The sequence below is a fragment of the Cryphonectria parasitica genome, assembly GCF_011745365.1.
Source record: "Cryphonectria parasitica EP155 unplaced genomic scaffold M406scaffold_2, whole genome shotgun sequence".
NCBI classification, from domain to species: Eukaryota; Fungi; Ascomycota; class Sordariomycetes; order Diaporthales; family Cryphonectriaceae; genus Cryphonectria; species Cryphonectria parasitica.
Window position 1 is genome coordinate 4,348,401 of NW_024468910.1, and position 24,259 is coordinate 4,372,659.

At 51.9% G+C, this 24,259-nt stretch overlaps 4 protein-coding genes across 4 annotated transcripts; 3 read left to right on the forward strand and 1 right to left on the reverse strand.

The window, feature by feature from the left end:
• Positions 1–12,525: 12,525 nt before the first annotated feature.
• On the forward strand, positions 12,526–15,663 carry M406DRAFT_287220 (uncharacterized protein; the record flags this gene model as incomplete). Its single annotated transcript, XM_040918721.1, has 6 exons — positions 12,526–13,297; positions 13,377–14,212; positions 14,285–14,363; positions 14,535–14,666; positions 14,745–15,148; positions 15,248–15,663. The coding sequence occupies 6 exons, from the start codon at positions 12,526–12,528 to the stop codon at positions 15,458–15,460; spliced, it is 2,436 nt and encodes an 811-aa protein (XP_040780088.1). The 3' UTR covers positions 15,461–15,663.
• A 507-nt stretch (positions 15,664–16,170) lies between these two features.
• Positions 16,171–17,179, reverse strand: M406DRAFT_327533 (uncharacterized protein; the record flags this gene model as incomplete). Its single annotated transcript, XM_040920218.1, has 3 exons — positions 16,171–16,661; positions 17,006–17,051; positions 17,138–17,179. 3 exons carry the CDS (start codon positions 17,177–17,179, stop codon positions 16,171–16,173), a joined length of 579 nt encoding a protein of 192 aa, XP_040780089.1.
• Positions 17,180–18,423: 1,244 nt separating this feature from the next.
• M406DRAFT_98901 (uncharacterized protein) lies at positions 18,424–20,698 on the forward strand (the record flags this gene model as incomplete). Its single annotated transcript, XM_040926433.1, has 4 exons — positions 18,424–18,494; positions 18,543–18,603; positions 18,677–18,784; positions 18,861–20,698. 4 exons carry the CDS (start codon positions 18,424–18,426, stop codon positions 20,352–20,354), a joined length of 1,734 nt encoding a protein of 577 aa, XP_040780090.1. The 3' UTR covers positions 20,355–20,698.
• A 1,345-nt stretch (positions 20,699–22,043) lies between these two features.
• On the forward strand, positions 22,044–23,427 carry M406DRAFT_249292 (uncharacterized protein; the record flags this gene model as incomplete). The annotated part of the gene is made up of 3 exons (XM_040916601.1): positions 22,044–22,177; positions 22,214–22,706; positions 22,765–23,427. 3 exons carry the CDS (start codon positions 22,044–22,046, stop codon positions 23,425–23,427), a joined length of 1,290 nt encoding a protein of 429 aa, XP_040780091.1.
• Positions 23,428–24,259: the final 832 nt, after the last annotated feature.

Genomic DNA, 24,259 nt, shown 5'->3' on the forward strand with positions numbered 1-24,259 from the left:
CAGCCTGATCCCTTATTACTGTTTACTAGAGTCAGGCTGGCACTGGATTTCTCTACATTCGCGCCCTCTCTCTCTCCATCAGTCACTCGCTCGAGAACTTTTCAAGTTCTTAGTCCAACGTCGCAGACGATTTGCAATCACGAGAGTCAACCTGCTGCACAACTTGGGTGGTGATATCGTACACGACAGCCCCAATCATCTACGGCCTCCTTCCACCATTTCTCCTCTATCGCTGGAGAAGTACAGACTGAGCCACAAACTGTTCGCTCCCACAGCAAGAATCTTACGAACATGCCGCCGCCTCCACCACCTCCACCTCCTCCGCCGCCTGGCGCGTCAGGAGGTCCTCCTCCTCCTCCACCACCACCGCCTGGTGGTCTCCTATCGCGTCCTGCTGGTGGGTCCGGAAGGGTAAGTCTCCCATGGTGGAAACGTCTTCTGCGCCTGAAGACGGTCTTTACTGACTCTTGACGGGTGGGTATGTGTGTTCCAGGGAGCTCTCCTCGCCGATATCAACAAGGGGAAATCCCTCAAGAAGACCGTTACGAATGATCGATCCGCGCCTATCGTAGCCAAGGCATCCGGCGGCGCTGGGCCCTCGCCGCTGGGGGGAGCACCACCCATACCTGGCATGACGAAACCACCTGGAGGACTCGCGCCGCCTGTGCCTGGGAACAGGGCTAGGAGCAACAGTGACCAGGGCAGCAGAGACGCTCCCGCCGCTCCCGCCATGGACAGCGCTCCGCAGCTGGGTGGCCTGTTCGCAAGTGGCATGCCAAAACTACGAAAGACAGGCGTGGGTGTAGACACAGGAGGTATGTCGTCAGTTGTTATTGGGTCTTGCTTGACTTGTTAGGCGTAGTACAGTGAGGCTGACCGGAAGAATGTCGTTGTAGCCAACCGAGACGCATCTTATCTGTCCGACCCAGAGTCATCCCGTTCCTCAGCGCCGAAGCCCCCGACCATGTCAGCTCCTAGACCTCCAGCCGCCGCTGCTCCGGCGGTCCCGGGGCGTTCAGTGCCGAACCTGCCTGCGCACCCTTCGCTGGCAAATTTGAGGAGGCCAGCCGCCACAGACCGTCCGCACTCGTCAGCCTCTATGAAGCCCGTGCCGCCTCCGGTGGGGAAGAAACCACCTCCTCTCCCCAACTCCCGCAAGCCCTCCGCACCCCCGCTGCCAGGCGCACCGGCACCCCCTCCGCCGTCTATGTCTGCGCCTTCTCTCCCACCCGCGCCACCGCCTCCACCGCCTACATCTGCCCCTCGCCCGCCTCCAGCGCCGCAGCGGTCGCCAGCGCCTCCACCACCTCCTCCCTCATCGGCAGCTACACCGAGCATAGCTGTCCAGGCCATCATGGGCGCCGCCACAGCAGCAGCCGCCGAAAGGAACACAACGTCGCCAACTTCGGCGCCCCCACCGCCTCCACCCACAAGTGCGCCGTCACCACGCTCTGCAGCCCCCGCCCCTCCGCCTCCACCGCCCGCTGCTTCATCCGCCGGTGGCAGCGTTAACCGCGCGCACTCCGGCTCGGTGTCAGGGCTTCGGTCCATGCTGGACATCAGCTCCTTCACACTGCAGCCAAACGGGGCCGCCAAGAGCCCGAGCCCGACTCGGACCGACTCGGTAGCCTCCAGACCGAACGGTGGAGGAGGAGCATCAAGGGGCCGGATCGTCGTGGAGGATCCGAGATGGAAGTGGGTGGACCAGTCGATGTTCCCCAAGCCGAGGGAGTTCCGTAGCAAGCCGAGGAGGTACAGGGCGGGCAGGGGAAGTAGCGTGCCGATAGATCTGAGTTCTCTGTGAAGGGCCTCATAATGGACTGCTGCTTGTTTTTCGAAGAGGAGCTAAGGAGATGGAATGTTGATTCTAGATGACATGCCTACGGGAGAGATTATCAAACACTAGATTGCAATGACAGCGTTTGATGTGAGAGGCTCTACAATCCGCATCTTGATCTTGATGAAGTACGCGACGCCTGAGGATCGTTCGGTGAGTTCTCAGCCAGCACGTGCAATTCAACCTCATTGAATCTCAGCCGCTCCAGAGCTGAGCTTTGCAGTGCAGGTATCTCGTCTCATTCTTTGCTATGTAGCTTGGAGAAAGCTGTGATAGAACACGCATAGACCCTTTCAAGTCCCGAACATCCCTTTCTGTCTGGCCCGTTTTCTCCCAGATAAGTGAGTGATGTGTAACAGCAAATCTAGCTCCTATGCCTATCTTTCTATGAATACTTCCAGCACAAGTACTTAGCCCTCGTGGTGATACTTGCAGACCTTTTCCAGACCCAGCTGGATTCTCCTCGTGTTCTTCATCCAGTGCTCGCTCTGGTAATTGATCCAACAAGCGCATCCAAGTTTGTAGGGGCCGGCTTGGAGAGACAATCAATCTCGGCTGATGATCCCCTTTGCTGCTTTCTTCAGGATCATCGTCTCTTTTCCCAGCATCCTCACACTTCCTTTACCTGCAATACTCCTTCTAAATCTGTCATCTAAAATTTCTTGCGTTCAGCCACTCTCCAGGCATTCGCAATGTCGGTTTCCCCTCGCCACTGTGATGGGTTTTGGAGCTCCTCTGGGTCTGCTCCTTCTATCTGAGCCTCGCGCTGAGCCTTCATGCGAGCTCGCCTTTTGTTCATTTGCTGTAATGTTTTCCTTTTCTTTTTCAAAACTTTACTGTCATCGTTGCTTCAAACCTTCCGCAACTTCGCCAGTTATTGCTTCCACATGTGCAATCTGCTTAAACTTTCTCAATACTGCTTCAAGCCTTCCGTGCCTTCGCTAATTCTTGCTTGCAGTCTTCTTAAACTTTCTCAATACTGCCTCTCACATTCCTCTTGTTATTTATTTTCAGCTTTGTATCAGCAGTAGTTGAAGTTTTTCTAACCCCCCAACCCTCTCAACACCAAACGTAGATCTTATCAAGTGAACTTCCTGCAGTATAGTTCAACGCTGCACAGTCGCTGCTACCTCGACACTTGTGTTTAATCACTCTTCGGAATTACTGTTATGTATTGGGCTTGTACATACCTTTTCTGATTTTTTTAAGTTGAAGACTGGAACATCGCTGTTTACAAAGTAATATTTCTCTAAATTTAATGATTAGTAATTGTGAAAAATGGGGCATATTTAACCCTAACCCTCTGTTTTGGTCTCCTCATAAACCATCTCAGAGCCTGGTTTAGTTACTTAGAAGATCTTCCTTTTGTATTAGATAGATTCAATCTCAACACTCATTCAGCCACTTCCACGTGCTCAGCTCATACGTTTCTCCTTAGTTATGAGCCCGGTTCGCAAGAATCGGGTTTAATCTTCCCCTTATCTATCGAAACAGACTGAGCCGTTCACTTCTTATTCTTTCAGAATACATCTTTTGTCCCAAACAGTCATACTCACGCTCCATCAAAGCCCACGATGGAGCGCGAACCTGACGACCTCACGCTCTCGGTAAAGTACACCGACACCTACTCCTTTCCATCCTGGTACAGCATTTTGCAGTCCCAGAGCAAGGGAAAGGGTGTTTGGGAGTATCTAGACCCGGATGGCCCAGATGCGCCCTCTCTCGAATCTGAAGACTTCGACCTCGAGTTCTCCAAGTTCACTCAGGATCTTGAGGAGGAGCGCAAAAATACTATAACGGAGAACTACAAGCCACTCTCTATCCAGAAACAAGCTATTCTCTACGATCAGGAGATGAAACGCTTTCAGCTTCGTTAAAACAAGCAGTTGCATGCTCATCAGAACGTACAGAGAATATGGAACTGGATTCAGAAAACAGTACCTCCGTTAGTCCTCGTTCCTCACATGTACACCTATCCAGGAAAGAAGTCTCCCTCGATTCAACAGGTGCTCAGAAACCTGAAGAAAAACCTCTGTCCGTCCGAGGAGAGCATGAAACAGGTCATTCGCCTCCAGTACCGCCATCACCTTGAGCTGGCCACCAGGCAAGGCACTGATTTCCAAAACTGGTGCCGGCAGCACCAGGATCTCCTGAACCTAGCTCGGGTTTACGGCATTAACGAAGTTGAGAGACTTCAGGGCTCTGATAACTTCCTCGCCGCTATCGGAGTTCGCTTCCAGACAGAGTAAGCTAAAACGCAACGACATCTCCTCGCTACAGCACCTGACGATGGTCTGCCTATCAAGACTATCGAACAGCTTCAACGAAATCTCGCTTCAATCCACCGACTTCAGCCTGAGCAGAAAAAAGGCTCAATAGTATTCGCCACTATAGGCAGAGAGAACCTACAATTCGGCAACTCAGGCACAAAATCTGGGAAGAAACAAGATGGATCTTTCAGCCAGAGCGAAAAGGGAGATTACAAGTGCCCCTGCGAGTCGTATCAAAGGAAGCATAAATGGAGCCCCATAAGCTGCGGAAGGCTGGAGTACGCCTGTACCGGAGTCAGGCCAGACTCAATCTTCAAGGCCCCATCTGACGAGCAAAGAAAGAAGATCCTCTCTAAGCTGGCCAGCAAAAACTATCAGAAGCTCCGTTCAGACCTTATCAGGACTGGATGGCTTCCTCAAGGCTGGACAGAGGGGATTCCACAGAGGATGGAGAACAACAGGAATCTCTATCCAGGCACTATCGAGTGCTAGAACCTCTCAATTACAACATCAAAATGCCAGATCCGATACCTCTCAAGCCTGAAACAAGGCATTCTCAGTTCCTCCAAATAAACGCTATCTTCAACTCTCAACTCTTCAATCAGGCAGTATTGCTATAAGCAAGCGCAGCAGTCTTCTCAACACCGTTTCAGACACCTCACATCCTTTCCCAAAGCACAGTTCTGGATAACTGCAGAGCTGTACACCTCGTCAACAGCGTCGACCTTCTGGAGCCAAACACCTTTTCTCCCTCAAGGAATGCGGAAGTTGTGAAAGCAGGGAGCTCATCGTTGCCAATACGGGGATTCAGGAGACGATGCTTCAAAAATGCACTGAACGGGAGGCGAGGGGAACGCACTGAGAACCTAGTCCTCAACCGTGTGGCGGTTGTAGATGGCTTCCATGTTAACATAATCGCTGAGACTCTCTTATATGAGAAAGGGATCTGGTACTGTGGCAAAGATAGCATACTGCGCTCAGGAACGCTTGAACAGAGCGCAGTGATTGCGAATCTATATAGAGAGTTCAACTTAGTCTTCTTCAAATATATTCCTTTTGCAAACTCTTCCTACTCTCGAGCTCCAGCCACGCTGCCATACAGCTGGGCTAGCATTCTCGTGTTCTCAACTCTAAAAAGAAACAGGCATCCTCATTCTTTATATGATGAAGCGCCTGAAAGAAGTGATTCAGAGCATCTTTGGCATCTAAGGTCGGGATACCTGAGTACCAATGCTCTGAAGGAGCTCATCTACTCAGTTCGTAGTATCAGAATCAACGGAACTAGACGAATTGATTGTAAACACTGTGCTCTAGGGCGCATTACAAAGGTCATTCAACGCGCAAGATCTGAATACCACAGCCCTCAACCGTTCTAGCGCATTAGTTGGGATCTCCTCGACTATAACGAAGCGCAGGATAGCTCAAAATGAGCTCTCATACTCAAAGACGAGTACAGTGGCAAGTTGTTTGCTTTTCCGATATCTAACAAGGCACAATCCACAGTGTTCGATGTGCTCAGATTATTCGAGATCTGGGTACAACGCCAATATCGCCTCTTTATCTGCAAAATCAGATAGGATGCAGACTCCTCAGTCATAAGGAGGCTATACGAAACGGTATACATACAATGATGCGCTGATAACAGCATCGATCTGGAGATTACTCTACCGCGCACGAAAGAGTCAAATGGCGCTGCTGAGCGAGCTGGGCATGAAATTCAGGAGCGTGCGCTAGTCTTCCTGTTATCAGCCAAACTACCGAAAGACCTATGGCCAGAGTGTGTGAAAGCAGCCACCTAGCTGTTCAACATCTCTCCATTCATGCTCAAGCACTCCGAAACGCCAAATTCACTTCTGGATGGCTGGTTCAGGCAGTACTTTCGTTGGTACGCGCCGGAAATAGTCAGAACAGCAGTCTCGGACCTACGGCCCAACTGGGCTAGGATCTACGCATATGGATGCCGGGCATACGTCCTGCGAGAAGAGCGCGAACTTGGCTCTCATAGACGGGATATGAAAACAGAACCAAGGGCACACAAGGGCTATCTTGTGGGATACGTTGCAAGCAACCTGTACCGCGTGTGGCTTCCAGCGCTTGCGAGAGTTGCAACCGTGTGCAATGTTCTATTCGATGAGAGCTAATTCTACAACCCAAACAGCGGTGAGGCGTCAGAAGCACTATCTCGTGCTCAGCTAGCACCAATCATTCCAGAGGTCGGAAACGACGAGGAAATCATGGATACAATCGTCGTTGGAGGCGTATGGGATCCAGTTCCCTGGCCTAACGCCACAAATCGAAACCAAGGATCTCATCCGCTGTCTGACGAGGACAGTGGCCCATCCTCAGAGTCTCCCTTGGGAGGCATCCCGAGTTGGAACTCGGGGGTGAGAGCACCTGAGACTAGCAATGGAGCGCTCTTACAAAGCAACCCATCCCAGGGAAGAAGCTTAGAGGATAAGGTGCAAGGACTTCCAACTCCTGAAAAATCTCCCGAGGCACTGGAACGAACGGATCAGCCAGAAAGGAGCGCTGCTGCAAGCAGCGAGGATGTTTCAGCAACTGAACAGGCGTCTTCAAGTACTGAACAACAAGCCACCAGCGCATCTACTGCTCAGAATACAAGCCAGCCTGCAGCGCGAGGGTACGAGCCTGGTCAGGCCTCAATCAGACGTCGTCGAACAAGGAACGAGATCTATGGATCTCAACCCATACGGCGTTCAGACAGAGCACGGAAACCAATCGATAAAGCTCGCCAATACCAAGGGTCATTCGCCACGGCCTTTGTAACGAGCCAAACAGCTCTAGTAAACCTCATAGCTACCTTTTTGCCTGATCAGCTAAAGGAAGCAACCAGAACATGGGATAAGCGTTTTCAGACCATACACAGTATGATCGCAGCTGCTGTACTTGAGGCAAACTCTACATGCAGAGGAGCCTCGCACTCGCAGCGAAAGCACTTTGATGCTCCTCAGCAAGTCACAGAGCTGGCGACGGCTGAAAAGAAGCATCATAAACAACTACCACCCGTACCTGGGACCTGGAAAGAAGCACGAAACAGTCCTTTCCACACCGAGTGATGGAAAGCGATGCAATCAGAAATCCAGGGACTAGTCAACAAAAGAGTGTAGCAGACCCTCGAGCGTGGGAAAGCCAAAGAGAAGCCACTGCCACTCAAATGGGTATACAGATACAAACTTGATGAGGACAGTTACTTAACCTCATTCAAAGCTCGAATCTGTGTGCGAGGAGACCTGCAAAAAGCAAGCAACCTTCAAGATACGTATGCAGCAACGCTGGCTGCGCGCTCCTTTCGCACACTTATAGCTGTGGCAGCATATTTCAACCTAGAGATCAACCAGATGGATATCACCGGAGCGTTCCTGAATGCCAGCAGGGAAAGCCAGGAAAGCGTTTTCTGTGAGCTGCCTGATGGATTCAAGGAGGAAGGGAAAATCGTGCTCCTGAAAAAGGCACTGTACAGCCTGAGGAACTCGCCAGCACTCTGGTACAGGCACTTCTGCTCAACTCTGCGAAATCTCGGCCTTACGCCCTCAACTGAAGAGCCCTGCATGTTCACTAACAAAGCAAACAAGCTGATCGTTCTGTTCTATGTGAACGATATCCTGCTGTTCTATCCGCAGGACCAGGCATCAAAGGCACGCAGAGTGAAGGAAGGCATCTTCGAGGCATATGAGATAAAGGATCAGGGAGCAGCGGAATGGTTCTTGGGAGTTCGAATCGTCAGAGACAGAGCCAACCGCACGATCAGCCTGGTCCACGATGCGTACATCGAGAAAATAGCCAACAAGTTTGGCCTTGCAGCCAATACAGCTTTAACACTTCCAACGCTTCTGGACCTTGGGGAGCTTGTCAAATGGAAAGAGGAAGCATTAAAAGACCAAATCAAGGAGTACCAGGAGAAGATTGGATCAATCCTGTACACCGCTATCATGATAAGACCAGATGTAGCTTTTGCATGCGCTCTTCTCTCCAGGTTTTTGACAAACCCAGGGCCAAAGCACCTGGAACAGGCAGACAGAGTAATCTGTTACCTGTATGGAACGAGGTTTCTGGCAATCCAGTACGGAGGAAGCCACCCTGAGGCTCAAGCCCTGCTAATCGCCGGAGATGCTTCCTTTGCCAACGATGCGGAGAACCGAAAATCCTCACAAGGATATATCTTCAGCTTATTCGGAGGTCCTATACAATGGAAAGCAACAAAGCAAAGCCTGGTAACCACCTCAACCACAGAGGCTGAACTGTACGCCCTCTCAGCCACAGCCAAGGAAACGATCGCCTTACAACGCCTCTTTCGAGACCTCACCTTGAACCTCAGCAAGCCCTGGAATATCTTCTGTAATAATCAACAAGCCATACAGCTGGTAATCACAGAGCGTGAAAGGATAAACACAAAGCTCCGCCATGTGAATATACACCAAATGTGGCTCAAGCAGGAGTTCCAAAAGGGCAAATTCCAGATCTCATATATGCCAACACAGAGCATGCCAGCTGATGGACTAACCAAGAACCTCAATCGAGCGCAGTTCGAACACTTCAGAGCGCTTCTCAACCTTCAGAATGTCAGCCATGCCTTGAATCAGAGAACCAAGAAGGAACCTAAAGGAACACAGATGGGCAACTCGATCTCACATTGGCCCCTTTTGAGTGCTCTCAATCACTGAATTTCATTTGTCAAAATCAAAAACGAGGGCCTATAGCCCAGGGGTATCACCCAGAAACACGCAAACCAAGCGCGCAACCTTCATCAAACGACGAACCAAAGGACTTAACCACAAAAAAAAAAACCCAATCATCCACCAAAGCCTAGAGCACACCTAAGCCTGAACAGGGCTCACTCCTTAGGTAGGGGGTGAAGGGTAGCCAGCACTGCCTCGATATCAGCTTTAGCTTTCTTGTGCTTCAGATGCCATTCACGGTAAGACTCGACAGGATGATCATTAACAGAGCGCGAGACAGACTGAACAGCAGCTTGTTTTCCCTTCTTCTTAGCCGAAATCACGGCCTTTCCCTCCTTGGCAGAGCGTGAAACTGCCTCCTTACGATCAGCCTCCTACTCAGCAAGAAGCATATCACGCTCTTCCGTGAGCGCCTCAATCTGCTTCTGCAGCTCATCAACCTCCGAAAACTTGCCCGCCTCAAAATGCTCAAGAGCAGCTTTCTAAGCCCACACAGCATGCTTGGATCGGATTCCCAGAGGAGCAAGGTTGAGAGTGGAGTTCTCCTTCTCCACTCCAGCGCGCATCCTTTTCTTCGAGAGCGTAAGAGCATCCATCTCCTCAGCAGAAGCAAGCGCACGCTTGGCCATATAAAGCTCGTCCACAAAAAGCATGAGGTAGAAAGGAACCGGAATACACTTGTAACCCTTCGAATACCGAGCACAGCGAGCAGCAGATGAGTCCTTCTGGTCGTGACAGGAACCATCAGAGCCGCTCGCAGCCAGACTCTTGATACAGCCAATGCATGGAACATCACGAACAGCACCCTAGAAAGCATTATCTTAGCTCTTCGAGGAACTTGCAGCGGGAGTACTGGAAGGGGTAGCCACTGGAAAAGTCTTTTTGGCTCGCAACTGAGGAGTCCTCAACTTGGCGGCGTCTCCAGCAGCCACATCGAGGCGCTCCTGCTGAAGCTCCTGCATCAACGCATCCTGGGACCTCAAACGAGCCATACCCTGCTCGGTAACAGGCCTTGTTGCGACTGGCCCAGAACTTGAAAGGCTACTGGAAGCCTGAAAAAGGGTCAGCTAGGTAAACATTGGAAGAAAAAGCAGTGCGAACCTACAGTCTTGGGCGCCTTCTGAAGAAGCACAGAGCCGTCTTCATCATCATCGTCGTCGTCATCGATAAACGGGCTAGAAATCCCTGTAGAACCAGCACCAGAGCGCTTGGAAAGACCAACACCAACTGAATCGGAGGCACCATCGACCGAAGGATACAAAATCAGGGTATCAGCACGAGCAGCAGACGACTCGACTGGAGCTTGAGGACTTGAAGCAGGCAGGCCAGACCGCCGTCCCTGGAAACAAGAACAATCAGTTCAGCCCATACCAATCCCCAGGCAGCTCTTTCTATACTCACATCAGGAAGAGGGTGCCGACTAGCGGTTGGAATCAAGACAGGCTGAACAGGGCTCGCGCTCTTCTCTGTAGCCATCGAGGGACTACCATGCGACTCAGACATACTAGCAGGGGAGCTGGGGTTTGCACCCAAGGGATCCTCATCAGTCTCCACATCGGGAGAAGGACCAGAAGAGGCCACATGGATCTCGCCCTCAGCAGAGTCGCTGTCATCGGAAACAGCCATACTGAGCTCGCTGAGAGGGACAGAAACGTTAGACTCGCCTGATGAGAAATCTGGAGTGACTAGAAGAGGCATATTGACGCGCGGAGGCTTTCAAAAACCTTGAAAACAGATGGAAAAAGAGCTGGTTGAAAAAGAAAGAGGACTGGAAGGAGGCAAGGCGACTGTAAAACGCGCCCACATAAGCTTAAACGCGTCTGCGGGGACCCCACAAAAGACCCACTTTTCTGGCACATCTGACCAGTCAGATGGGGGGTGTGTGAAAAATGGGGCATATTTAACCCTAACCCTCTGTTTTGGTCTCCTCATAAACCATCTCAGAGCCTGGTTTAGTTACTTAGAAGATCTTCCTTTTGTATTAGATAGATTCAATCTCAACACTCATTCAGCCACTTCCACGTGCTCAGCTCATACGTTTCTCCTTAGTAATCGATTAACGATACTGGTTGATGCTCGAGTACCTTGTTGATTTTTTCCATGCCGATTCTTGTTTGTCTAGTATAGTCGTCGTCGCCGTTCCCATCTCGGTCTCTCTTCTTTCCTAAACTTTCTTGTGTAAACCTACAGCCTACATTTCCTGTACTGCCAACTGAGTTCCTGAGTATCTGCTTGATCCTCCTTGGGCTTGCTTGCTCGTAGCCTCTATAGACTTTGGATTCTCGCCTTGGGCACCCTTGAATCTTAGCTGGAGCTGATGGCGTCCCAAGTTGAATTTCTCTCATTTCTCCAAATCGGCATCAGCCTTGTACCATTTCTAAAACTTAATCGGGATCCGACCACGAGTGTGTGCACGCGCCAGGTCCAGCATCATCAGAGTCGGGGCAGTCTTCTCTCACTGTTGGTGACAGGATGGGGATCCGGTACGATTCGAAACTGCCATTGGGACTATTCATGTAGCGAAAGAATGAAATAATTATTGTTCATGATGTTGTTGATGGAAAAGTTTCCAGATGCAGGCTGGCTCTGGAAAACTTTCCTTGTAAGCACTGTAGAACTTGTAGTAAAGATTTCTAGATAGATTTTTTTTTTTTTGGAAATACTAATCAAATGTCCTGGTATTGGAAAAGTATGTGCAAGAAAACTGTTTAGGAAAATGCAGGAAAAACAAGCAAAAGAAATTATTAGAGTTTACAATGGAATCAAAAGATTCTGCTAAAGCTGACTTAATTGGAAGAAGATCATTTTGTTTGTTTTAGTATTTTAATAGTAATGATTGTTAGCAATTTAATTTTATTGGGTATAGTGGTTTCGCATTCAAAAGCAAAAGCTTCGGAGTAAACCAGCTGCATTGAGTAAAGGTATGGCTATAGGGCGGGAAACGAAAACAAAAACAAAAAAACAAAAAAAGTAAGTTGGCAAGGTCTCGCTTTCGATAAACACCTTTGCAAACGGCCGAAACCCTGTACTAGCATTTTGTCCTCATCTCCCACTGGCCCCAGAGAGACCCAGTCGCGTCCGTCGTAATCATAATCACGGTCCGCGCCAAGACAGTAATTATTTCTCCTGACCACAAGATGCTGCATTGCTGTAACCCACATTACTTCTCACTCCTTGCCCATTCCTGTTGTCATCCGCGTGCGTACGACCTGTGGCTAGCTTCGACCCATAATTCTCGCCCGCTTGTCCTCCCTCCTCTTTCTTTCAAGCTGTCGACCCAAAGATCCGTCTGTTGCAGTGGTTGGCCTCATTTCTCTCTGCTAGGAGCTGGCTTTCTTGAAGAGAGTCCGTACATCAAAGCTTCAGGAGCCGGGATCTTCAACCGAAATTTGGCAGTATCAGCAGCAGTCGTTACGCTAGGGCCTGACGTAGGCGTTCCTCATCCTTCTTCTTCTCTTTATCTCCTCTGGCCGCGACCTGAGCTCGAGGCCTGAGGACCACCTTCAGACAATCTCTTGTGACGCCTCCATCCATCATTTGCTTCTTTTCGAATCTCGTGGCTGAAGAACCTCATTTCTTCGCCCTCTTGAATTGACCTTTCGTGTAAGTGACTTGACTTGAGGTCTCCACTCGCGCGCACCCTCGCCAGGGCCCCCTCTACCAATCGCGTTCCCTCTAACTCCGACCACTGACGTGCTCCACCAGCGTCCGCCCGCACGTAATGACATCCCATCACGGTCATGCCCGAGCGCATGACCCTGACGCCGAGCTTTTTGAGGACGACGAGGATCTCGCCGTCGACCCCCACAACCCATACGAGTCTAGCACGAGGTGGCGACACGAGGAGTCCTCTGCATACCGCAAGCATGCATCACTGCAGCCCCGGGCCGCCGAGGCCAAGACCGGCACCCATGACCTGGCCGACTTCTTAAACTCCTCACGGCTCGCCCCCGACAATACCTCACGGAGCCGTCCCGTCTCTGCTGTTCCAAGCAAGCATATGCCCATCATGGTCGAAGGACAAGCCCCAGAGGCCGCCGCCCTTGATGCGCACGCTGAGGCGGATGCCGCGCACAACCACCCCAAGGATGGCAGGACAATCGCCTGCGGGCCGCTGTTGAACTATAGGCGCATGGAGGGGACCTACTGGGTGGGCAGCGTCCTGATCGTCACCACGGGCGGCGGCAAGACTCAAGACGTCGTCCCCACGCTGGCCCTGCGGAAGATCGACGCGGCGCATCAGCAAGCTCAGACGGAGGAGGTCAGCAACGGGACGGATGGGCACACAAACGGCTTCGCGGGCGCTACCGACATAGAGGGCTTGTGTCTCTACTCAGACCCTCGCAACACGTTCTGGAGGTTCGACTTGCGCTGCGAGATGGGAGCTGCTGAAAGCAAATGGGCATACACCCTACCGGAGATGCGCTTCATCAGCAAGAAGAAACCGCAGGAGAACTTCTTTAATGTCCCGGCTGTTACAGAGTCTATGAGGAGTATGTGCCATGGCCCTCTGCAATGGATCGAAGCGACTTGCTTTCCTTCGTTGTGATGCTGACTTGTCGTGTATTACAGTCATGTTCCACTCGTGCAACGGATTCTCGGTGGGCACAGACGAGGCCGCCTGGAGCGGTCCCGCACTGTGGAACGACGTCCTGCGCCGACACGCCGAGGTGCCCTTCCATGTTATGATAGGAGGTGGCGATCAGGTGTACTGCGATGGTATACGTGTCAATGGCCCGTTACGAGAGTGGACAGCCATTGCCAATCCCAAGAAGCGCCGAGATTACCCGTTTCCAGAGAAGTTGAGAGCAGAGTGCGACGACTTTTACCTGAAAAATTATATCCGGTGGTATTCGACGGAGCCATTCGCCTCAGCAAATGGCCAGATTCCCCAGGTCAATATCTTTGACGACCATGACATAATCGATGGCTACGGCTCTTATGTCGACGATTTCATGAAATGCGACGTCTTCCGCGGGATTGGTGGGTGCGCCTTCAAGTACTACATGCTGTTTCAACACCATTTGCCGCCGTCTTCTTCCACCTACACCTCAGACGCTCCCCAGACGATGACACAGTCCGGGGACGGCCAGGATTCTGGTCTTGACCCACTCCAGCTGGTAGACACTTATGTTGCGGCGCCTATGGTGGAATCGCATTATATCGTGGGCGCAAAGCCTGGGCCCTATATGGCAGCGCGCTCGCACAATGTCTTTGCCAGGTTGGGCGCCCGTATCGCGCTTGTGGGAATCGACGCGCGCACTGAGCGCACTCGGCACCGGGTCAACTATCAGGAGACCTACGACCTGATCTTTGGGCGGCTTACACAAGAACTCCGCGAAGCACAGGCTGCTGGTACGCCGTTCAAGCATCTGATCTTGCTTCTGGGCATACCGATCGCATATCCGGTGGGTGCCGAATCCCTCTAGTATATATACTGTGTGCATTTCGACTCCTCCAGCTGACTCTGGTCTTTATAGCGTCTCACTTGGCTTGAAAACATTTTCTCGAGCCCCATTATAGGCCCGATTAAATTCGCCAACCGGAGGTTTGGCCTAGGTACGTGCTATCCTCTTCAACTGATCCGGCTTCTTGTATTTTGAGTCCTGGACCCAGTCTTTGCCTCTAGATTATCTGTACACGATGTCGCTTGCGCTTACTACCTTGCTATCACGCCGCAATATTGGTCGTCATGCTGCTCGAACTGACTCTGACTGACGACATTCTCAGGCGGTGGCCTCTTCAACCACTTTGATGGCTCAGTGGATTTGGCTGATGATCTCGACGATCACTATACGGCGAAAAATCACAAGAAAGAACGAAATTGGATGATTGAGACTTTCCAGAAAATATGCAAGCAATGTAAGTACACAGACTCGTCGGATCCCTTTTTAGTTCTTGCAATTCAATGTTCTCTAGCGTGCTAAGCCGCTAATACAGTCTCTGTCCGTCTTACTATTCTGGGCGGGGACGTTCATCTTGCTGCGCTGGGTCGCTTCTACTCCAACCCCTCGCTCAATATCCCATGCGAGAACGACCACCGATACATGGTCAATGTGGTCTCCTCAGCTATTGTGAACAAGCCGCCCCCTCAGGCTATCGCCAATCTCCTGGCCCGCCGCAACAAGATCCACCACTTGAACCACGAGACCGATGAGACACTCCTCAAACTTTTCAACAAAGACCCAGGCGACTCGGTCAAGACGGCGGCGCACAACCAAGTCACTATGCCCAGCCGAAACTTTGCCATGCTGACCGAGAACTCGCCAAATAATGCACCACGGGCACAGGAGCCACGGGCACAGGAGCCACGCCCACAGCCATCCAGCCAGTTTTTACGTCCAGTGACCGCTACGACGAACGGACAGAGCGCCGCCAGCACGAACGGGCACGACTTGTCATCGGTCAATACCCGGTCGTCGGTCAAGACCAGGCGGTCCAAGCACAACGTGAACGGCCACCTGCCTATCCAGGCCGGAGAGACTGGCTGCGGCACGACGCACAAGGCCGCGCACCCGACAGAGCATGGGCAGGGTAATGACGGGAGTCTGGATATCTGCTTCCGTGTCGAGATCGACCAGCACGATCCCCAAGGCAGGACAGAGAACTACGGCCTAACAGTGCCGACGCTGACCATGGCGCCTGGCACTGCTTAGGAGTTCAGCCGGTCGTGGGTCTGCCGGAACGGTGCATTTTGGGCAGGGGGGTTGGGCATTGCTTTATGCTTGATAAATTTTCCTTCTGGCTTTCGGTTTCTATTGAAAGGTTTTTCATGTTCCAAAACATTATTGCTTAATGAATTAAACTTATATAAACATATTGCGCTTTGGTATGATATCAAAGCCTAAACCTTTTTATGAACAGCTGATCTTGTTCTTTTTCACCAACAGTCTTTGATCCGAACTCTTCCGAGTAAATTCTCAAAAGCTCTGTCTTTGTGGGAAGGAACGACTGCTCGGATAGCAGCTACCCTAACAGCTACCCGTATTTACTACATAAATTGAGCTAGACAGGAGTTCTTCTCTTCTCCTCTTCAATCAAAAAAAAAAAAAAAAAAAAAAAAAAAAACAATGTTGGTTAGCAAGTACGTACGTACGATGTTCGCTGTGATGGGTGTTGATTGTTGTTGTTATTGTTGATTGAAGAGGAGAAGAGAAGAACTCCTGTCTAGCTCAATTTATGTAGTAAATACGGGTAGCTGTTAGGGTAGCTGCTATCCGAGCAGTCGTTCCTTCCCACACTGGCAGTCTTTAAAATGTGATGATGCTCCATTCTTCCAACCTTGACGAGTGTCGTCAGTTCACTCGTCCCTGTCACTGTCCCAAAATTTCCACCCCTCCACCCTCCGACGACGGTCGTCTTCGATTCAGACGAAGGAATCGTTGTCATCATCATGGTCGGACTCGCCCACATCGAGGTTCGTGAATTCAAAGGGGTTATCATCGTGGTCGGGGTTGCTGTTGTGATCGGGGTCAACGGGCGTCGCAGCGGGGGTCTTGGGATTGGCGGCAACCTTGGCTGTGGTCTTGCGGGGGGTCGGAATGTATTTGCGTGCGATGGTTTTGATGCTGGCTGGGCGGAGTCGTTCGACCTTCGTCCAGTTCAGGAAGCCCTGCAGTTCCGTCAAGAGAGTAACCCATTTCTTGGTCTCGGCCTTGGTGTCGCCAGCATAGTCCCAAAGCTTGCCGGGAATCGCAGCACCGCCAACGAGGGCCGTAATGGCCAAAATGGTGTGCTTGGTGTGCTCGTTGTTCATCGCGAGTTCCAGACGAAGGTTGCGTACGATGTTGTTGGATGAGTATTGTTTGTCCCACGCCTTGAGACCATCGATAACCCTGTCGACTGCTACCCTAACAGCTACCCGTATTTACTACATAAATTGAGCTAGACAGGAGTTCCTTCCCACAGTCTTCAACAAAACCTTTCAACTCCAGCATCTTTTAATTATAAATTTGGCTATGAGCAGGAAGAAGCAATTTACATTTCTAAACTTTTTATTTTTACTTTTGTACAATTTCTTATCGCATTCTTAAACATTTTTCTAGAATTTTTTATTACATTCTTAAACTTTTCTTTGCAGTTTCTTATCGTGTTTTCCAAACATTTTTCCTGTCTCCTTCTTTCATATTATCAGCTTGAGACTAACTTGGAATCATCGGTACTTTGCTCGACTTTTCAGAAACTTTTTATAAGCTGCTCACCTTGCTGCTCTTGGAAGTTGGTGGTAGTGGAAGTTCCTGGTCGATTCTACTCATGTGCATATGGGAAAGGGGAACGCCCTTAGAATTATCAGCACCTTGCTCAGCTTTTTGACTTAGACTGTGAGAGTTTACCTTGCTGCTCCTGATATTGATAGAAGAGAGCTGCTGAGCCATGTTGAGCTCAGTCAAGTCAACCGCAAGACCAATCTAGATTTGAAAATTCCCGTTCATAGTATCGAATTGGTGCTGCTATTTGGACCAAGTTCAATATTGGGTCCTGACTTCAGGATTGCTCGAAATTGTGGGCGCAGTAGCACCCAAAGGGTCTGAGATATAGGTGACAAAAGAGAAAAGGGAGGTTTCCTGAAGCGGTGCTTGAACGGGGGGAGGGGAAAAAAAAATCTCTACTGTCGAGAGGATCATAGAGATGAGTTACTGCAAACCTGGATTGCAATTGTCGCTACTCTAATACTGTAGCATATCTTATCAGAGGCTGCTTTAATAACCACCGCTATAGAGTATTGCTTAATTAGTTTCAACATAGCTGTAGAGATTGTCCATTACTCAACTGATGTCCTTGTTGTTACCTGTCAGCTATAGCCAATCAGGAAGCACCCCTGCATCAGCCAGTATAGAGCAGAATGAAGGCAACTATATTATGTACCCAAGCATATACACACACACTCTCTCTGTCTCTCTCTGTGTTTGTCGGTTTCTATCTCCACCTTTGCTTCCTTTTCTTTTCTCCTTGGTTCTTTTTCTTGGCGGAGAGTACCCATTGTAGAGCCTCCGTTGGGGGTTCTGTAGATAGACTGCCTGCCTATCACATTGCTTCTCATCTGAGGCCTAGGGTTTTCCAAATGCAACTAAGTTACGTACACTCCATACTACAGGATTCTAACAGATGTCAGTCTCTCACTCCGTATTTAGCCGTCGTGACATCTTCCTCCCCGTCTCATTATCAAATTGAATCTGTGCAGGGCAGCAGCAAAGAAAGGCGCAGCTCCGTATCGGTCCAGCATCCCGTACTAATTCGCTAGAGGCCCAGAGCAGTGGGCCGCTATCGGGGGCCAGGATTGAAAGCACAACACCCCATTGGCCAATTGCACCACAACTGCGGGGTCTAGCTTCTCCGCAGCCCGCCCGGGCGATATGTTGAACCGCTGGCAGCCGAGCAGGCAATGTCGAGTATGTAGCTCTCGATAGTTACTGCCCTTCATAGAGCTGATAATAAGAACAAGGGAGAGGGTCAATTCAGACAAGTTTACTATCCTCTGTCACATCTGACAATCAGCTCCCGTCTCTTGAGGTTCAACAGCCTCACAAAGCAGTGGTATCTTCGTCTCCCTAGTCCTCCTTCTCTACTCCTTCCCTCACCTTCACAGATAAGGACTGCTCCTTGATCTTCGACGACCATCATGGCTTCTCGCAGGGTCAGTCTCCTGTCCCTCAATGCGAGGTCGGGTGCCCGTTCCAGCTCTCCCCTCCCGTCATCCAGGCTCATAGGGAGGCCATCACCATGTGGCTTTGCCACGAGTACACGCAGGGCATCTGTGCTAGCGACCTTCAAGACACCAAAGGTCTTGAACGAACCAAACGTGAGTCGCCACCAACGAGACCATGCTCAATCTTCGTCATTATAGGGCGCGAGGTTCTGACTGCTGTTCATAGCACCATTATGCAAAGGGCTCTGCCCAACGGGATGGGCTGCTGTCTGCGGTCCAGGAGATGAAGGGCAAAGGCACGATAGAGGTGCCGATAGTAATTGGTGGTAAAGAGGTCCGTACGGAAAGCTAACCGGGCACCTCTTATTTCTGTCTCTCAGCATGGCTCACACGCGCCCCTCTATCCACAGGTCAAGACGTCTTCCACCGGCAAACAGCTCAATCCATCCAATCATTCAGAAGTTGTGGCGACATACTCCAAGGCCGGTCCTGAGCATGTCGAGCAGGCCATCAGCTCTGCACTGGCCGCCAGGGAGGCATGGGCATCTCTTCCCTTCGCAGACCGAGCAGCGGTCTTTCTCAAGGCGGCAGATCTGGTTGCTACCAAGTACAGGTACGACATTATGGCCGCTACAATGCTGGGCCAGGGCAAGAACGCGTGGCAGGCTGAGATCGACGCCGCCGCCGAGCTGTGTGATTTTCTACGGTTCAACGTCCAGTACGCCGAGGAGCTCTACGCACAACAGCCTGCGCACAACGCCCCCGGCGTGTGGAGCAGGATCGAGTACCGGCCCCTCGAGGGCTTTGTCTACGCCATCACGCCTTTCAACTTCACCGCCATCGCCGGCAATCTACCTGGCCTCCCTGCCCTCCTGGGCAATGTCGTCGTCTGGAAGCCATCTGACTACGCCATTGCCTCCAACTGGCTGCTCTACAACATCTTCCTCGAGGCAGGACTGCCCAAGGACGTGATCCAGTTCGTCCCTGGCGAGCCCGAGGAAATCACCAAGGTCGTCCTGGGCCACAAGCAGTTCGCTGCCCTCCACTACACCGGCAGCACAGCTGTGTTCCGCAAGCTGTACGGCCAGATTGGGGAGGGCATCGCCCAGGGCCGGTACATCGGCTACCCTCGTATCGTGGGCGAGACAGGCGGCAAGAACTTCCATATCATCCACCCGACCGCGGATCTCGACAACGCAGCCAAGCAGACGGTGCGCGGGGCCTTCGAGTTCCAGGGCCAGAAGTGCAGCGCTACGTCGCGCCTGTATGTAGCCAAGAGCGTCTGGCCGGCGCTCAAGGAGAAGCTGGTCGCGGAGACGGAGAAGCTCAAGGTTGGTGTGCCGTGGGAGGCGCAGAACTTTGTGGGTCCCGTCATCCATGAGGCCTCCTTCAAGAAGCTCAGCGGGGCCATCGACGCCGCCAAGGATGACAAGGAGCTCGAGCTAGTCACCGGTGGCCGGTACGACGACTCCAAGGGCTACTACGTGCATCCCACCATCTATCAGACGACGAACCCAGCGCATTCTTATCTGAGAAGTGAGTTCTTTGGACCGATCCTCACGGCGTACGTGTACGACGACAGTCAGCCCGACGGGTTCGTCAAGGCGTGCGAGCTGGTGGACTCCACGTCCGAGTATGGCCTGACGGGCTCGGTGTTTGCAGCCGACCGCGCAGTTGTGAGGGTCGCAGAGGATGCGTTGCGCAATGCGGCCGGCAACTTCTACATCAACTGCAAGAGCACCGGCGCGGTGGTGGGACAGCAGCCGTTCGGGGGCGCAAGGGCCTCCGGCACCAATGACAAGGCGGGAAGCGCGGCGATCATGGGCCGGTTTGTCAGCATGAGGACCATGAAGGAAGAGTTTGGGGCGACCACCAGGGTCGAGTATCCGAGCAATGAGGTCTGAGCGTACGATCAAGTACGGGGAAGCCATTCCGACAATTGCATATCGGCACATTCATCGAATCTTCCAAAAATGGAACAGGATGGTTTGCAGTTCAAGGTTACGATCGGCATGTGACAGGCAAAAGTGGTCTAGATGTGCCGGGTTTCCTCTTACAGCTCAGCAGCACAAGAGCATGATGCTGCCCCGTTTTGGGATGAAGGTCGCAGCACGTGAGCAGTGTCACGAGTGTGGAAGGACCCGGGGTTGCTGCAGGTGAGCACGTGGGTACCTCTCAGGCCAGGAAGCTTGGAAAAGTGGTCCTGTCTGAAATCGCTAGCCAGCCAATGTTCATCTTGATTCGAATCATGCCTCAGGTGCTGACTGCTACTCTGTAGTAATTTATGTGCACCCTTCTGTCAGACCCCGAATTTCATGCTAACCTAGGAAGCCTGTAGGGAGAGTACCAGAAAAGTGCTGATGGTGTATACATGTCGCTTGTGCACACTGAAGGTAGAACGGAAGAAGAACTCCAATCTCTCTCTGTCTCTCTCTCTCTCTCTCTCTCTGTCACACATGTATATTCCAGAGCATGTGAGCTAGTTTCGTAGGCCTCAAATAGTCTCCCTTGATTGAAGAGATGAGTGAGAGGGTTGCTGAGAGGAGAAAAAGAAGGAGAAACCCCCACGTCCCTCGAAACTTTCCCCACGTCCCTCAACTTAACGAATTTCTATCCAAAGTACCATGGTAGCACCGAGCGGCAGTAGCTAGAACTGAGTAGGCAAGGTGGAAACAGCACTACCATAGTATTGTCATGGCATATCTTATGCTGGACTAGAGCGTAGCAGCGTTTCGTAGCTTGCGTAAGATGTACTGTATAGCACTATGCGCAGTAGTAGGAGACGGTTGGCCTCGCGTGTCATGGATCAGGGCGGCTCCATTCTCAACGCAGCGTCAACAGCACGAGGCGCCATGCTCGACGCCTATTCGCTGCTGCTCACACGAGCACTTGCCGGGAACGACCACCTTCTCTCTCACACCCAAGAATTCTCACCACGAGGGTAATGACAGGACCAAGTGCAACGGACAGAAAAGATTTGGGACAGAAAAAAGAAAAAAAGATGATAGGCCGAAAGTCTTTGGAGCTGGAGCCCATTGGAGGGGAGGGTCGCGTTCTTCTAAGTCGAGCTGTGTATTGCTCGTGCCATCTTCTTTTTGCCTTCTTTCCCCTCTTTCCTTCAAGATAGTAGAGGAAGTCACATGGGTGATTCTTTCTCGTTCTCGCTACTGTCCTTTCTAATCGTCGCCTCGTTCATTCAGTCTAGGCTTCTCTCCCCCTTCCTCTTCCCTCTCCTTCCTAAGCCTCACTCGCTCTCCCTTCGCGAAAGAGACGTGCCTTCTACGTCAGACGTTGTTGTATCCTGATCTTGGGCCTCGCGACTCTCTTTACACAGCCTCACAACGCAACGCAACGTAAAGGCGACCCCGGTGACCCATCGTGCCGTATACATTCCTCTCCTTGCCTCTGGTCTCCACGCATCCCATCTCGATCCTCTGCATGGTCATCGCCCAGAATTGACGACCGAGCACGACATCAGCATCTTACTACGAACCTGACGGCATCAAGGTCAACGTCAGAACTTGTTGGTGATATCGGCTCTATCTTTTCGGAAGAAAATCCTCACCACACGGGGCCAACAGGAACAGCAAGACATGCCCCGAACGGCTTTGCCCCCGACGCCAGCCTCGTCAACAGACATCCGTGGCAAGGATGGGACCAAACAGCTGTCCTCCCTGCAGATGACCTTTGAGCTGCCACCGGCGGCCATGACGAGCGAGGCGAGCCGGTTAGCTGGTCCTGAGGATGATGACATGCGTGGCAGCAAAATGGGCACCCCAGACTCGCCCGTGTCCCTGACTTCGCCTAAGAAGTCTTACCCCATACAGCCCAGTGAGACCGTCAAGGCAAGGAGACGGCCGTCCGCCGCCACAGCTGCTGCCTCCTCATTCGCGTTGCCGCCTCCTCCTGCGAGATCCCGCAAGATTATCCAGATGAAGCCCCGCGCGCTGGAGGAGAAAAACAAAAAGCCCGCACCCGAGCCTGTAACGGCGGCAGGTGCCGGCAAGGGCCCAGGCAAGAAAGCCGCCGCCGCCGCCGCCGCCAACGCCGCTTCTGCCCCAAAGGCGAGCGAGGCTGTGACGTCGAAAAAGAAGCAACCATCCGCGACGAGCGCCGCTGGACGGAAGATCGCAAGGAAGACAGCGCACAGCTTGATTGAGAGGAGGCGGAGGTCTAAGATGAACGAGGAGTTCGCCGTGCTGAAGGGTATGATACCGGCCTGTGAGGGGGAGATGCATAAATTGGCTATACTACAGGTGAGTCTGGGGGAGCCCTAGACCAATTCATCGTGAAACCTGTGGCTGACCTTCGTAGGCATCGATCGAATATGTCCGGTATCTGCAGGATTGTATCGAGAAGCTGAAGGCACAGAGAGACCCCCAGACACCCTTTGAGATGGCAGGGATGGCCAGCAGCTCGGAGCGGGAATCATACAGCCCTGACCAGGCAGACCAACAGCAGCAAAATGCCAACACGGAGGATGAACAACAGCCAGATGTGGAGATGACAGGCTCTGATCTCGCACACTCACCTACATCTACCACATGCCCGCCATCTTTGCCTTCTGCCGTATCGAACCATACAGCCATGCCGTCTGTACCAGCAGACCAGCAGGACGACATGTCGCCAGCTGCTCACTGCCGCCGACACGAGTCTTATGCCTTCTCCTCGACTGGTGTGCCGTCGTACGAACACCATAGGCACTACAGCTTTCATAGCGCAACGACATCACCCGCTGTCGGGCCCGGTTGGGGAATGCCGAGCTACGCGCCCAGCAACCAGTCCGCCGCGGGCTCGGCGCTCACGAGCCCCGCGCTGGGACCGCTGCGGGAGGAGCGTGATCTGGACCAGGAGGCCACTGCCGCGCTGTTGATGCTAAATACTGACCGCAGGGGAACAGTATCCGGCCGGAGCGGCGAGACAAACTCTAGTAATCCGGCGAGAGGGATGAGCGTACGAGACCTGCTGAGTTCGTAAGGGCACATACTTGCCGTAATTTTTTTTGGTTATATGGGACTTCGTCTTTGGACCCCTTTGCAGCACTGGTGTCCTGGCCTGCCGTTCAGATAGTATCCTTATGTCGGGATCGTAAGCCTCATTTTGAGCTGGACATTTGGCTGGTCTGAGCACGACTTATCATCTCGATGCTTTTGAGCTCTCCATTCGCCCTTGTGTCTTTTCTTCTGCTATTATTTCTTTTCAAAAACGCTGATGCGTTTGGGGACATCTGCTTCGGCCTCTCTAGGTGTTGGTGATCTTGGTCCCGGTCTATAGATTGCGGACAGTCTTGGGCGCGATTGATACGTGTCTCGGGGATTCATCTTAAAGTAACACGGAATCAAGATAAGACACGGTGATTATAACGATGATACTTCGGATCTCATGATGGCATCCACAAGCGAAGTTGACCAACGGCTGCTGTCACAATAGTTAATAGAATTTATCTCCCACGAGCTAAACAGCCGCAAATTTGGAGGCTGTTATGTTCGCATGAGTGGCGTAACTTGATGCACGTCGCCTGCAGAAGACGTCCAGGAACGGACAACTTTGGTAGAGTGTAGCTGAAAGTCTTTCAGCCCAATCAAGTTGCCATAGTGGGTGGCATGAGTGAGCGTAGACGGAGGTGACTTGGCCTTCCCTCCTTACAGCCAGACAGCTCTGATCAGATCCATGATGACTGAGTATCTTGAGACGGCATCCGCTTACAACCCCCCCCCCTCCTCCTCACCCCCCTCCTTTCTGCCTTCCATTCAGCCGTGGCATATACTCAGCTCGCCGCATAACGCCACTACTCGCAAAGGATGTAACT